Here is a 16,635-nt window from a genome sequence, read left to right as displayed (position 1 = left end):
GATTATCCTTAACAAAAATTATTTTAAAAAAAATCAATTAAAACGAAATCCCCCTTACATTTTTCATAAACTGAGTTTTGAACTTTTTGTTTTTCTTTCAGGCTCAAATTCGTCTTTTTTGTTATAACTGTTGAGCTTTGCAGGTTCACCAGTAATGAACTCGGAGTATTGATGACAGAGACGGAACTTTTTCTTTAGCCTTTCAGCATGTTTATTTCACCGGTTCTCATGCCATGGCTTCTCACTTGGCACACTCTGTACAACTGCGCAGTACAAGTTCTGGGCGCGATGAATAACAAGAAAACGTGATAACGTAATATGCGTATCTATCACCTTTATGCCATACTGGGGGCTTACGGCATTTACATTAGAACTCGGCAGCTTCATTGATCAATGCCTATGGGGCCTAACTTAGTCAGACTACAGCAGCCATTCTACAGGCATCAACATGGAAGCTTCTTGTGCAGGTACTTTGACTGCAGATAGAATATATTCTTAGTTACATGGAGGAAGTAAGAAATGCGAAATGAAAGTTATTATTATCATTATTATTATTTTTATTTTTCCACCATTAGCGTAAACTTAGTACTTAAAAATAATATTTCTTATGTCCCTACTCTTTTGTGCATTTAAAGATGAATGTTGCCATCAAGTGGACACAAGTGATACTACAATGGTATGTGCAGTAGATGGCCCCAAAGGGCTGACAGACTTAAAACTCCTGCAGTGACTCAAAATGTGCACACCTCCCTCAGGGGCCCAATATGATAGCACTACCCCTCATTGCCCAGTTACGCGTGGCATGCATTATATAGTAGTTAGTCACCAACTTGAAATGAAGAGGAATTATCCGTCTGAAATAAGAAGAAGGGATGGAAGAAGTCGAGTAAGTGTCAGAAAACTGTTAGACATAGTGGAGATAAATGGCTTTGATAACTGTTGGAACTATTTGAGGCAATTAAAGTACCCTAACAAATATCTAAAACATAGTTTTAGTGAATTGTTAATTAATTTAGTTATTTTAATGTGAACATTTTCATAGAATTCTACCTTGTACAACTTTAATTTTAAATGTCTGCCTTTAACTTGTTTTAATGTCTAATAAGTCGAAGATCACTTGCGGCTGCTGGAATGGGACACAGTTATAGTTTCTTGGAAGTTGTGCTTGTTTGTTTTTTTGGGAGACATGTAAATCAACCTACACACAAACTCCTTGTCACTGTGATAATGTCATTGTGACCTAACTACATTTTCAAACTTGAATGTTTCAGGCTGATCAGTGCTCTGGGCTTCAAGGGTTCATCTTCCACTCCTTTGGAGGAGGAACCGGCTCTGGCTTCACCTCTCTGCTGATGGAGCGCCTCTCTGTCGACTATGGCAAAAAGTCCAAGCTGGAATTTGCCCGGCCCCCCAGGTGTCCACAGCTGTGGTGGAGCCCTACAACTCCATCCTAACCACCCACACCACCCTGGAGCACTCCGACTGCGCCTTCATGGTCGACAACGAGGCCATCTACGACATCTGTCGCAGGAATCTCGACATTGAGCGTCCCACCTACACCAACCTCAACAGGCTGATTGCACAGATTGTCTCTTCCATCACCGCCTCCCTGCGCTTCGACGGGACCTGACGGAGTTCCAGACCAACCTGGTGCCCTACCCTCGAATCCACTTCCCTCTGGCCACCTACGCCCCAGTTATCTCTGCAGATAGGGCCTTTCATGAGCAGCTCTCAGTGGCTGACATCACAAATGCCTGCTTTGAGCCGGCCAATCAGATGGTGAAATGTGACCCCCGCCATGGAAAGTACATGGTCTGCTGCCTCCTGTACCGTGGGGATGTGGTGCCCAAAGATGTCAACTCCGCCATCACCTCAATCAAAACCAGACGCACAATCCAGTTTGTGGACTGGTGTCCCACAGGCTTCAAGGTGGGGATCATAGGCCCCCACTGCGGTTCCTGGAGGAGACCTGTCCAAGGTGCATAGGGCCGTGTGCCTGCTGAGCAACACCACCGCCATCGCCGAGGCCTGAGCTTGACTCAACTACGAGTTTGACCTGATGTACTCCAAGAGGGCCTTCGTCCACTGGTACGTCGGAGAGGGGATGGAAGAGGGCGAGTTCTCAGAAGCCAGAGAGGACATGGCCGCTCTGGAGAAGGGACACACTTATAGTTACTTGGAAGTTGTGCTGGTTTGTTATTTTAGGAGACATGTAAATCAACCTGTAGGATCATCAAAGTAAAAAAAATGTTTTTGAGGCAAACTGACAAAATCATTTGGGAATAGGTTAACAAAAAACGAAGAAAACTTAAAACATTTGGTTTATGTATAATAGTTTTATACCATGTACAACACTGAAAAATGCTTCTATTTAACCAGTTATCCTGGTGGCCTAAATAGATCATCCGTAAAGCATTCACAGCGCTTCTCTTTTTCCACAATTCGTTATGCCTTATTCCAAAATTGATAAAATTATATTTTTTCCCCTCATTCTACACACACTACCCCATAATGACAAAGCGAAATGACAAGTATGGCATGCAGAAACATCACACACATTGGAACTACAATGTCAACTGTCTTCTGACTTCTTTCTTACAGTCTATTCTTGGGAGCTGCTGCCATGGTTCATGCTGTTTGATGTGTGCGTGGCAGTGATGTCACAGAGGAGGAGTCTGCTTCGTTCACACAATCTGTCTGATCCACACACATGAATGCATGCTTTCTCTCCGGAGCGCTTTAGCACAGTATAACCAGCGTGGGGAAGTCAAGTTATTTGCCTTTAACTTGTATGCAACTGGTCTCGCGTGAAAGCTCACAGTGGAAGTGTGGATGCGTCTAGGTTTACTTCGCTGAACTCCTAACAGGTGTTTTTGGGGCACGCCGCTCGGAGGTAGAACATGTCCAATGGGAAAGACGCAAATGCTGAGCAAACGTGAGTAGGCTGTAAGCAACTCTAAATTCACGACACGCTAGAAGTTTTACTTATTTCCATCGGTTTTGGTCATAGTTTATTTGTTGGATAACACGTTTCCGCTCTATTTTTAATCGACTATTTTGATCTCTTGCACAGGAAACTGAAACATTAGGGAATTTGTTTCCTCGTCGTCTCTCTGCGTTATTTACTCTCGGACACAATATGGCACATACTTGCCTAATAATGATAATGCTTAACTTTGCACAATATTAATAAGGATGTGCTTTACTGTGATTTTCATTATAATATAATGGCATCATAAAAGCTGTTAGTGTATTGTTAGGTCCTTTCCTAATTTAAAGTTAGGGCATTCAACGCATGCACACTTTATCGCAGCGCACTGTGCTGCTGCGTTCCTCTCTACCCCTAGCACACTCGGTTATGCACTTTTTTTCTTTTAACGTGTGGTTGTTTCATCCATGTTTGTTTGTGGAGCAGCTCCTCACAGATGACCCTCAAAGAGTCCCTGGATGAATGCATGGAGGCCATGGATCTCTTCCTTAACAACCACTTCAGCGAGAGCCTGGAGAGGCTACGGCCAAGGTAACAGAATAGTCCTGAGCCACTGGATATTTACTGTTCACTTCATTTTGCACGTAGTGGTTTCCGTATGATGTCAGCAGTATTTGGCCGCATGCATTGTCAAGAAATGTCTATGGTGTGAACTGTGGAGTAATGTGCTGCTGTCAGCTGAGACACCAGGGTGGCACGGGTAGGCTTTAGTTCTCCAGGATATGAGGTGTTTGCTGAAGCTGACGCCCAAGGTCTGACTGATTCAACAGGCGACAGAAATCAGCCCTGCAAAACAAACACTATGCACAAGACACGCACAGATGGAAGATAAGATAGGAAGAATAAAGATGACCAGATATTTGCCTTATCTCTTCTCAACAGGAAAATGCATAATTCATACAGTAGCACTGCCCCTACCATGACCTATGTTTGCTCATGGATTGATGTGTATAATGTTTATTTGGATTTCTTGTTCCCTCTGTAGAATAAATGAGAGTATGTACCATGCTCTCATCTACGCCACAGTGCTGGAAATGCAGGCCATGATGACTTTCCAGCACGATGACATCAGCAATGCAGGAAATACCATGAAGAGTGCCCAGGAAGTCTGCCAGAGGTCAGACAAAACACCTCACTTTATTTTCTAAGGTGCTGCTAACTTTTCTTCAACAGTTTGTGAACCATAATAGGCAAATTAACCAGAACACATTTACATGAACTCTTTCTGACAAAATTACTAATTTGACTGTGTTTGCATGAGTGGAGCCATTAAAGTGGCTGCTATGTCAGTGTCATCTCTGTTTTCTGTCATTCAAGGAGCCATCATCGGCTAAGTATCTTGTGTATTGTGAAATGTTGTTTCTTTTGTTCAGGTTTCGACGGAAATCCCCAGGTTTGGGGAATAAGACAGTGGGGGAATCACTCACTGAAGGTAAAAGGCTTGGAAGTCTCACTCCATTTTAAAAACGGTTCCGCTCCAACAGTGAACACAGGATAGATGTTAAATTAGTCATGTTTTTTTTTTATTCAGTCATGAGTCTGATAGCAAATTTTAACCTAAAGTATTTAAAAAGATCAGTGCTAGCCCTGGTGTTGTTACATTTCCAACAGATTTTTAGTATTTGAATGACATCTAGTATTCATGGAACATGTACCCTGGTGCAACATTGCTTTTAGCCAAATGCTAGAATCAGCAAGCTAACAAGCTGACATTGACAAGGAGCACATCACACAAGTACTTTTGAGGGAACCAAGAACTTCATTCATTTTGTGGGCATTTTGGTTCTTATTTTGGTTTGGCTGTAGCTCAGTGGTAGAGTGGGTAGTCTGTCAATGGAAAAGTAAGCAGTTCTGTCCCCAGCTGCTGCAGTCTACATGTCCTTGGCCTATACTTGAACCTCAAGTTGATCCTGAGGGCATGGCCATCGGCGTCCTACTTTACGTAGAAGCCTCTGCTATCAGTGTGATGTGTAAATGGGAAATTTAGTGTCAAAGTGCTGTAGAGGTATAGATATATTTCATATTATTTATATATATATATATATATATATATACACATACATATATATACTATCAATTATATACATGTATTTCTCTACTGTGTTCGACATGGACATCCGTAGAGTCATGCAGCTATTGAGATTTAAAAACAACAACCTTCAAGCGTTGCGATGGAAAAGCCAGAGGAGGGGAAATGAAGAGGAATGGTTCATGTACGAATCCCTGTGGCACACCAGGCTTAAGGGCAAAAAGACAGAACTTTTTAAATACAAAATCCTGATTTATTTTTTCTACTTATCATATGTAAAGATAAAAGTTAGTTACTTAGAAGACATGGAGAGAGATCGTCATATATTAACACCAAGGTTATTTTATGCTTTTTTGCTTGCTGACTGTGATCACGTTATGTTATTTTCTGAATGTGTGTCTGTGTATGTGTGTTTTTCAGAGCAGCTTCATGCGGAAGTGTGTTATGCAGAGTGTCAACTCCAAAGAGCTGCTCTCACCTTCTTGCAGGTGCAGTGGGCCAGTCTCTTTTTGTTTGTTTTGTAACATGGAAACAACTGTAAATCATTTTATTTCTGTAATTAATGCATAGCATGGCTAAGTTTGACCATTGTTTGAAAATGTTATAAAAGCTCAGTATTAGTTGACTTATTTATTTGTTAATGTAATTTAATTTGCAGGATGAGAACATGGTGAGTTTCATCAAAGGAGGGATCAAAATACGAAACAGTTACCTAATTTACAAGTAAGTAGTAACAGAAATGCATAGATGTGAATGTCAGCAGTAGGTTATTTTAAAGGACAATAGTAGTGTATACATTAGCTGTCTAAACGAACTCCAGCACTACTATGCCTGAGTCAATAGTTTAAGGATATCTGCTGTAGATTTGGAGGACAGTGAACCTCACTATGTGAGCAAGGTTATGTTGCAATTTGGATGATAAATGTAATAACAATAATTATGTTGTGGTAACAGGCAGGTTGTAGAATATTCTGTCAAGTTGCATTGTTGGAATTGTAGAATAAGGGCATATTTAGATTTATACAAGGGACTAAGACTAACTCGGCCTTTGCAGAACAGATTTTTATTGTAGTCTTTATCACTAGTGCCTTGATTTTTTTTTGTATGTTATAAATATAATTGCTGGACTACCTTTTAATTGCCCAATACTCCAATTAGATGTAGTTTTGTGTAGCTTAGGTTTGTTTTAAAATGACTGACAGGAATTCCCTTTATCATCTAGAGAACTGCATTCCTTCATAAAATCTCAAAGCTTTCTCAAAGGATCCGACCATCTTCACTTAGAGGGTGGAATATCATTTGGGATAGGGGCGTTTAATCTGGTATGTTACCAAAGTATCTTGAATATTATGTTGTGTGAAGATGTTTTCAGTGAACTATGTTTCTGTACCAAAAAGTTCATCAGGCCATCTTCATTTACAGACACTCTCTCTATTTCCCCCACGGATACTCAAAGTTTTGGAGTTTGCAGGCTTCTCTGGAGACAAGGTGCGAAACATACATGTATTTGATCAAGCACAACATGTGAACTGACACACCTAGGATAGATTGGTTGACTTCTCAATGCATTGTCCTGTTTTAGGAATACGGTCTGTCCCTGCTGCGTGATGCTGCTACAGGGATGAACCTGCGCTCCATGCTGTGCGCGCTGCTACTGCTCTGCTACTACACCTTTCTCACATTTATACTAGGTAGTGACATGTTTAAATTTTCAGTTATATGCATTTCGAGACACGTATGGTGTCTTGTCAAACTGCACTATATTTATTATACTTATAACTTAAAACTGTAAATACTGGTTACTTAATCGTTCAATCACAAATTCTTCACTGGTCACTTTAACATGCTATTCACTGCACAGTATTATCCACCACACTATAGTCCTCTGTATATATATATATATATATATATATATATCTCCCCCCCCACACACACACACTTTTTTTAACTTTTTGACTTTTGACTTCTTGATTCTGCACTGCTGCTGCTGTAACACCTGAATTTCCCCATTGGGGATCAATAAAGGAATATCCTATCCTATCCTATACTGAATTACTGTTTTTTGCTGTTCTGTTCTCTCAGGGACAGGTGAAGGAGAAGTGGCTGATGCTGAAAGCCTTCTGATACCTTTCCGGCTCCGCTATCCACGGGTGAGTCGCGATTAGCATTATCAGTGCTTGTAAAAACTATGTCCACTCTCTCTAGAATTGGGGGTGTTAAGCATAAAATGCACAAAATCAATGCTCTGAACTTGTACAGTCTGTGCGCCATTCAGTTGCAAATCCAGTAGGGCCTTGAAGACTGATCCCATAACTGCATATCCTTTACTCTTGAACGCATTTCTGAGCAAATAGTTAACAAATATGGTTCAAGCTTTTCACCTAAGTAGTTCTTTGATTTGGTTTGTTATTTTTTAACACATTTCTTATAAGTCTTTAAATGGAACCATTTTGCTGTGATTTTTGTTGAACTGTGACAGACCAGTTTTCTGCTGTTGGCTAGCAAGTTGCCTTGTCCATGTTGAGATTTCAGCTAATGGTAAGCTGCGGATTCCACAATGGAATACTCTATTTTAGCTTCAGGCGGTTAGTTTGAAGGACTGTATGAGATGTGGGTTAGGGTTAGGGTCATTTCATTGTCTTATTTTGAAAAACGATGAGAACTTTTTGCCCTGGCCTGTTGTTGATTTTGGTTTTTAGAAAGATTATGCTGCTTTGTCTGACAAAATGATCAGACATTACTGTCATTAAGGTGAAAACCCTCTCCAAAATACCTTGGGTTGAACACAATGGGAATGCTCTGACTTGCGGCTAGTTGTTTGACTCTGCAGGATGTATTGTAAACAACAATCAGACATGCTATAGTAAACTAACAAGAAACCATCACACAAACTGTTGCAGAATATGTATGTAAATATCCAATACCTTATGTTTCACATTTTTATCAGCTGAAAACTTTAATTGTTATTGTTAGGAGATGACTTAGCACCTTATGCATCCTTACCTCCCATGAATAAGTAATTACAAGTAAATATTATAATTATGATGTAACTCCTCTAACAAGGGATGGGGTTAAACCTCCCATATATCATCAATTCAAAATATTTTGCACCAAATATTCCAAATGTCAAATTGGTCAGAAGGTTAGAGAGGTTCAAAAGTTCCAAGTTGCTCAATCTTTAAATTCACCAAGTATTTTAAGGAGATTGCTAGTAGCAACTCTAAAAGAGCAGTAAGACCTCCGGTCGACACAAATACAAACACAACACCAATGTAAGAGGAAGAGTTAAGATTTTTGGGTTGAGTTCATTTTCCTGTTCACATATCTTAAATGTGTACCTTTAAACAAAAACGCAGGGTTGATCCACCCGTAAAAACACCTTTGCAAAGAAAATAAAAACATTGAATAATTTCCCTTTAAAGCTTTCAGTATGTGTCCATCTGTTTAAGGCCCAAATAAAAAAAAATACTGAGATCTCAGAAAAATTAAGTGCAAATAAAATAAATCCTTTCAGTGAGGCTCCGATGATGTGCTTGAGAACAGTGCATTATCCACAGTTCAGCACTCGGATGAGACGACAGCACCCTCAAGCAGCCACGACGACCTGGTCAGCGGTTGAACCGTCCCTCAAATAAAACTAACCAGGATGATATCCATATCGAAGAAGAGAAAACAAGAGTTTTTTGCAGACGAACTTCTCTCACACTGACGACACCGTCAGCTCTTCTGAAATATTTTAAACTCTCAAAAACGCACCATGAACTCATCTAATCCATCCCCAAGTCCAACAGCTTCCCTTTTATACCTTTTTATATCAATTTCACCTGAAAGGTTGGAAGAAATCATTTTGAAACTTGTTTGCTTGTTTTTTCCACTCGGTGCTGGTGGTGCGTTTAAGGAACTTGCATACATTTTTTTTTTTTTTTTTTAAAGATTTATTTTTGGCCTTTTTGCCTTTATTGATAGAGTCAGAGGACAGTGGATAGAGTCGGAAGGGGGGAGAGAGTGGGGAGAGACATGCGGGAGGGAGGCCACGGGCCGGACGCGAACCCCGGCCGCCCGCGCGAGGAGCAAAGCCTCGCAACATGGTACGCGCGCGCACGCTGCCGCTGCGCTATCGGCGCCCCCACTTGCATACATTTTTGATATGTTTAATGAATCTCTGTAAATATATACATGCATAAAATAATCTGGGTTACAATTAGATATTGGATCCAGTGTTATTTTCTTTGTTGAATGCAATGCGCCTACATACTCCTGACCTTACACACGTGTAAATCACTGTATAAAACATGGACGTAGTCATAGTGAGGTTTAATATTGGTGTCTGAAGAGGCTTTTTAAAGTCCAATGATTGAAGTTTCCTAGTTATGCAAATTTAGGAATCCCTTTAGGCTTTATATGGTGTACATATCGTTTGACAGAGCGTTTCACTGAGTCGTTGTTTTCACACAGAAAGCTGACCACCCAAAGGCGGAGCAACAGAAGGATACAAAACAATCTCTTGTCGAAGATATTCTTGTAGATTTTATGCCTTGTGCTGAGCGAAATCGAATAAAGTGACGTAATCGTACTTTTGAGTTTTGTTTGTACAGGAACTCCAGTGGTTTGATGTCCGTTTTCCCAGCTTGCTGCCAACATGTGATACAATATGAGAAATGGGAAAGAAAGATCGCATGCATGAATATCAAGGCCGCTTCATTTGAGTGACAGCCTCGAATACAGTCTTAAAATCTCTTTTAGTTTTGGTCATTTTTTCTGACCGTTTAGTTTAGACATTGATTGCGATAATCTTAACACCCTGTCAGAATGTCAAATGGCAACAGCTTCAAAATACAGATCATAATTGTGAAGAAGTCCCAAATAAACATATATATACAATCCTTTAGTGCCATTGGTCCCCTCATCTGTTGCAAGTGTCTGATTCAAATTTTCCTTTTAGTTCTTTGAAACGCTCATTATGTCTCACTGAATGTCGGCTCTGTCTTACAAATCCTTCCACTCACATTGGGGCGCCAGATAGCCTGTTGGTTACAGCATGTCGTGAGCCACATGCACAGAGGCTTTAGTCCTCCCAACATTTCCTGTCTCTCTAAACCTGTCTTATCTAAGAAAGGCAAAAAAAAAACTCCCACTCACAACTCTTTCTATATTGAAGTCTGACACACAATGAAATCATGTTGAACATTTCTTAACTTTACATGCACCTCAGCACCTTCATGCTATCGCTTGTATAATTCCACCTGACTCCTTTCCTGTTAATTCACAATCCCTGTCTCCACTCCACCTTTTACCGACACGCCAGCCCATCCCAGAGAACAAACTCAAAGCTCTGACACAATGTGTACCCAACCAAAATGGAAGTTTCTTGGTTAAACACTTCTAAGAGTGAATACAATTCTGTATTGTGTTTATACTGTTCATCTTTAATTTATCTACATACTGCTTCCCTGGTGCAACATTCACAAGTGCCCTTGTCTGTTCGTTCGTTATTTGTTTGTTTGTCTCGAATGTCTTCACTTAAGTTTTGCTGCTAAGAATTTTTTTTTTTTTTTTTTTATAGTACTGCTATTTTTTTTTAATTTAATTGTCATGTTTATTAAGCCCAGTGCTTTTTTCTTCTTTTTTTAATGCACTGCAGGTTTGCACTGTGGGTTGAGGGGATTGAAATTTCATCTGTGCTGTATGTTTAACATGAAGCATATTTGAGAAATAAAGCCTACCTACCTACCTACAATGCAGGAGGAGTGCTTGCAGATGGATGAGAATTTAACATGGTGTATATTGACATGAACTTCTGTGCAACACTGGAGGCTGACGTTTAATTATGTAATTTTTATTTTCTGTTTGCATCCAGGGAGCAATCTTCCTCTTCTTTGCAGGCAGGATTGAAGAGATAAAGGGAAACATTGATGAGGTGCGTTTCATAAAATGTGTCAGTGACAAGGCTATTATTTTATTATGTGTACAGAAACGGCATTTGTTTGCACACACTTTACATCATTTTAAGAAATGGTTTATCTTTTTATGTTACTGTTGTATTTTTTCTGCCATAGACTAAGTGCCCTAATGTTATTCTATTTAATATGCAAAACCTCTTGAATGCTGCCTCATTTCTGAATTTCCTTATCAAGGGCTTTATGTTGTCATCACTGTTTCACACCCCACTAGGCAGTGGAGCTCTTTGAAGATGGCTGCAAAGCACAACAGGTTTGGAAGCAGTTCCACCACATGTGCTACTGGGAGCTGATGTGGTGTTTCACCTACAAGCGGGCATGGAAGATGGCGTACTTCTATGCAGACCTGCTGAGCCAGGAGAGCCGTTGGTCCAAGGTATACTTAGAACAACAGGCCAAAAAAGACCAGAATGACTAGCTGACTGATGTGACAATGCAAAACGTTGTAACTTTGCCTTTTTTTTGTCTGTCAGGCAATGTATGTTTACATGAAAGCTGCTTACCTCAGCATGCTGCCAAAAGAGGAGGCCAGGCCTTTTGGAGAGGACGAGGTAGAGCTCTTTAGGTAAACACATTTTTTTTGGTTCAATATTTCATCTCAAGCACAAGACCATTGTACCACAGCATGTGATATACTCGCAATTATACCAATGAGGGTGGCTGTGGCTCAGTGGGTAGAGTCATCGTCTCTCAACCGGAAGGTCGAGGGTTCGAGCCCCATGTTCACATGTCCGATGTCTCCTTGGGCAAGACACTTAACCCTGCTCTGTCAGGGTGTATGCAGTTCGCTGCTCCTGTGGTCGAACGCTTGGTGCGTTAATTACCCCACGGGGACAAATAGAGTTTCGAAAGAAAAAAAAAATGTTTATGCGGGTATGTTTAGTACGGTATGCGGGAGTGTTGTAGAAAGTTAGTTGTGGTATCAAAAGTGCTGCTTGTACATCCACATGTTAAAAGTGAGCATAGAGATACCTTACCTCCTGAACAGATCAATTAGTAGATGTTATTCTTATGTCAACTTTGTGCAAACACCATTCTGGATCTTCAAACACCTTTGTGAATGAACATTTCTGTCAGTCAAGTACAATTGTTGCTGGTGCAGGACATCAATTCCAAAAGAAAGCATAAAACCAACACCATGAGTGAATATATTCTGCAGGGTACTCAAAAGATGTGACCGACCCCATTTCTACTTTTATCAAGTTCGATATTGATGTGATTTACGTATCGGACTGATGGCTCATATCCACGTCACTGATAAAGGAAGATCATTGCATACATTGAACATTTTCATTTTGCACAGTCTCACTGTGAAGGCAATCAGACTTAACTGAAAGTGGCCCCATATCGTCTCCATGACGATATAATAAAGTAAAATGTTTTAAACTTCAGTTTAAAGTATTTAATTTGAAAAGCTGAAGTGAACACAATGCACAAATCAACAGTATCACTATTCATTTGGATTGAAACATTGAAAAGTGCATTGATACTTAAAAGACTTCTTAAAGCTGCTCTTAATATTTTTGCATCAACATTGGATCAGATGACTTTGTCATAATGACAAGGTCAGAAAAAATGTACTCTCAGACCTCTTGTCACCTTTGTTTCTACAGCAGAAGGAGATTTTATTTATTTTTTAATTTTTTTAAAGACAGCTCTGACCCTTTGTACACTACATGCTGACATCACACAAAAAGTAAGCAATAAGCTACCGAACATACATAATGCATCATTCAGCGGCTGCAGATTATCTTCCAAGGAGCTGTGCTGCATTCATGGGCTTTTTAAATAGTCCCATTTCTCAAGATGAAAAGTTGTTCTAGATCTGATATGTTCATGAGCGTTATAATGTAATGTGGAAATGATTGGGAGGTTTTAAATGAAGATCTGTTTCTTTTTAATGAGTTATTCTATGTGACACAGTTTTATGGCAACAAATGTTGCACATAAATTCATGAAAATCTTTTTAATCATAAAACCCAACATTTACCACTTCTTGGCTTGTGCAATGGCAACTATTCCAATTTGCCCAAGCCATGTGCCAAATATTTTTCTCAAGATGTTGTCCAACTTCAAACGGCATTCAAGGACATTTTTCCAGTCGGAAAGTCACTCTGGTAATCCAATTATTGTTCCAAATTGGATGCTGGGTATGATAATAGGCTATTGTTGGCCACTATGTTTGGTAGTGACCTTGTTGTTCTTCACCCGTATGTCCAAAAACAACAAATTGCAGTTTAAAAGAAAGCACATCTAAAGTGTCTTTTTTTTTTTGTCTCTAGAAAAGTGCGCGTCCTCAAGCAGAAGATAGCTGGGAAGTCTCCCCCCACTGAGAAGTTTGCTGTCCGTAAAGCCAAACGCTACAGAGCTCCAAGCCCCATCAGGCTCCCGGTGCCAGTGCTCGTAAAGATCCACACACAAACATACTCGCACAACAGAACGACAGTTTGACTCCTACATCCTTCCAACTGCATTTTCTGTCTCTTTACAGGAGATGATGTACATGTGGAACGGTTTCAGTATGATCAGCAAGCGACCAGAGCTGACTGAAGGCATGATGCAGACTTTGAGGGAAGCAGAGGGCAGCCTGCGGGAGTCTCCTGGTAAGACACTTTCTCACAAACCATGAGCAACAACAAACCCTTCATAGCATAAACAGAACTAACAGGAAGTCACGTCTGGCTCCTTCACAGAAAATGAGTATACGCTGGATGACCGCTGTGTGATCCACCTGCTAAAGGGTTTGTGTTTGAAGAACCAGGGTCTCCTACAGGAAGCAGAGGAATGCTTCAACACTGTGATTTCCAGGTCAGAAACCAAAAACACGAACGAAAAAAACAACTTTTAAAGGAAGTTTTAGGCAACCTGGACACCCAAAAAAATCTAAAAATGTGACCTTTCCTATGACATTCAAACTATGTGGAGAAAAAAAAAAGTTCTGGTTTCAAATTAAGCTAAAAACTTATTGACATTATATGTGTGTTTAGCTGTGTGTGAAAATGTATCATTGGAGAATCTGTTTCAGCAGCTCTTACATAAATGTGTTAAATCTTCTCAACTCATCCATCAAGTCATAAGGTAGCCAATCTATATTGACATAGCAAACAAGTATACAATGACTTGTGATAGAGATCACACTAGCTGCTTATGACTAAGAGGAAATCAAGCTTGTTTGATTTGAAGGTTAGTCAACACCCAGAGTGGAACAACATCCCTTTTATTGCAATTCTGTGGAGGCCGATATAAGGCAGGTTGTTGACATAACTTGTAAATTGTTACAGTGAGAAACGGAGCGCTGTTGACACCTTCCTTTTATGTGTGTGTTCAGTGAAAAGAAGATCAGGTTTGACCACTACCTCGTGCCCAACACCCTGGTGGAGCTCAGTCTACTATACATACACCAAGGCAGGAGGGACAAGGCCATTAAACTGCTGCACAAGGCAAAGTAAGTTACTCTTTACTGAGTAAAGCAACCTAAGAGACAAAGTCGAATCCAGCAACGCAGGTCCAGTACGATGACAGACATGCCCATAGAATCTGTGAATGTAATTAAAAAAAAAACAAGTCATTTTATAAGGGTTGAAAAGTTGTTTTTAGAGCAGCGGCCAACATTTCTTACTTCATGCTTATTTAATATCTGCAATTTTAAGTCACTTGGCAAATATAAGAAAATAAAACATTTGTTGAACCGGTAGCCTCGTGGTTTGTTTGCGTGCCCATAGTACGTTGGCTGTGGTCATCTAAACTGGGAGCTCGAATTCCAATCTGACCTGTGACTCTGCCTCCTTTACCTCTCACATGTCATTCCCCACTCTCTATCCACTGTCCCATCTCTCCAATAAAGGCATACAAATCTCCAAAGTAAATCTTTAAAAAAAAAAAAAAAGAACAAAGCAATTAAAGGAGATTAGATTTGACATTAAAACATGATTAGCTATAGCTGAGTGTGAGGTTGTAGCTTGCTGTGTATTTCAGATGATTGTTGTAATAAAAAGCAACATTACTCCCCTCTATATAGCTCATAAGGTTTCATTTCAGTAACCGTTCGAATATTGAGTTTTCTTAGATTTGCCTCCAGAAGCCTTGGGTTTTGTGTTTCTAAAAGTAAGCATCTAAAGAGTATGAAAATCAATGGAAGTATTAGTACATATTGACAAGCGTCAAAGTCAAATACTGTGTCATTAAAGTTTTTATATGTAACACATTTTTGAGATTGGATTGGATGTTTATGCATCGCTATTATTTAGGAAATTAACTCTTTTAATTCTACACATCGATCATAAGAACGTTCCCATGGCTATGTACACGCAGCTTAGGTGCCACCACAGTTGACTGTTATTTTAGCTGCTTGCTATTCATTGCTATTATTTCTGTTGGCAATGATGGAGCAGATTTTTGTTGATGCTTAATGAGAAACTGAGGTACTGAATTTTGACATCAAGTGAAATGTACTCGTCAAGCCAAATTTCCCCAGGGTTCATCACAAATAATGTCACGTTACACACAACAGTCACAGGGTATGAAACGGTTTTAAACTTCTGATACTTTCAGTACATTTGTTGAAGATACTTTTCTAGTTGATGGTTTTAGTTACGTCTGCCAAACTGGATAGTAATAAACTTTAGAGGTGGTTGTATTGCTCTGGTTACTCAGTGTAGTAACACTTTAAAAACACAAGAGGTCACTGTCTGCCTGTTAAATATAGGACTGAAAGGCTGTTCTGAACCCACATTTATCTTCTTACAAGGGTTTTATTTGGGTTCTTAGAAACTGCTGTTTTATTTGTAAAAGGTGCTGACAACAAATGTACTTACCCAAAGCCCTCATGATGAACTTCTCCCCTCTTGTTTTGATTTGTAGAAATAACTACAAAGAATACTCAATGGAGTCTCGTACGCAGTTCAGGGTGCACGCTGCCCTGGCCAAACTTAAGGCTGAGCATGGTGAGGAAGACGACGCTTAAGGAGGGAGGACTGTAGGACAGATCTCCATGACTGTTGAAGCTCAAAACACAGGACTGGTTGGCTGACAGAGGGGCCTTTTTTTTTTTTTTGCAATATACCTTAAATACATTTTAAGTCTGGATAATTTTTTTCTGTGTTCAGGTGAACCCTTTGAGGTATTTGTATCACAGGCTACTCAAACACTGTATAGAAATGTATAAACTCTTAGAATATAAAGAGCCCATCTTTGTCAGGCTGGTTTTTAAGTGTGTAAATGTCGAGTGCAGTTTGACATTTTAAGGAGAACAGTGTATATAAAGCTATATTTTATGGACAATGTTTTTATAGTTAATATTATAGATTAAAGATCACTAAATTGTAATCAACATTTGATTGAAGCCACCTAATATTAACACATTTTGACAATGACATGTATTGTAATGAATTTATTTTACTGTATTTAAAGAGCTCTCAATTATTAAATAATGAAGTGTACTGTTTTTTTGAATGTTTTAATGTTATTTTATTTCAAATCCAATCACAAAAATGACCGCTGACATTGAGTGTTTTAAAACCTGCTTCAGAAAGCAGTTATATGCATAGCAGACCCAGTCTTCATATGTAAAAGGCATGGCACACCACAGCTGAAGTGTCTTAAAGTGATCAAACTGATCCATTCTGCTCTAATCTCAGCCTTACCATCGTTGTCTTGCTGTT

At 39.6% G+C, this 16,635-nt stretch overlaps 1 protein-coding gene and 1 pseudogene across 2 annotated transcripts; both read left to right on the top strand.

Annotated features, from left to right (window-relative positions):
• Nucleotides 1-1,262: 1,262 nt before the first annotated feature.
• LOC306837695 (tubulin alpha chain-like) lies at nt 1,263-2,242 on the top strand (annotated as a pseudogene). Its single transcript has one exon. The product of its transcript is annotated as a tubulin alpha chain-like (transcript).
• A 376-nt stretch (nt 2,243-2,618) lies between these two features.
• Nucleotides 2,619-16,415, top strand: LOC306838510 (tetratricopeptide repeat protein 39A). Its single transcript, XM_079366716.1, has 18 exons — nt 2,619-2,935; nt 3,416-3,520; nt 3,975-4,106; nt 4,363-4,421; nt 5,439-5,506; nt 5,677-5,741; nt 6,241-6,340; nt 6,441-6,506; nt 6,601-6,709; nt 7,101-7,168; nt 10,876-10,935; nt 11,190-11,351; nt 11,449-11,540; nt 13,258-13,378; nt 13,467-13,578; nt 13,669-13,783; nt 14,304-14,420; nt 15,836-16,415. Exons 1-18 carry the CDS (start codon nt 2,901-2,903, stop codon nt 15,936-15,938), a joined length of 1,689 nt encoding a protein of 562 aa, XP_079222842.1. The 5' UTR covers nt 2,619-2,900; the 3' UTR covers nt 15,939-16,415.
• Nucleotides 16,416-16,635: the final 220 nt, after the last annotated feature.

This window comes from Symphodus melops (genome assembly GCF_947650265.1).
Source record: "Symphodus melops genome assembly, chromosome: 17".
Classification (NCBI taxonomy): domain Eukaryota; kingdom Metazoa; phylum Chordata; class Actinopteri; order Labriformes; family Labridae; genus Symphodus; species Symphodus melops.
This window is presented reverse-complemented; position numbering and strand designations above follow the sequence as displayed.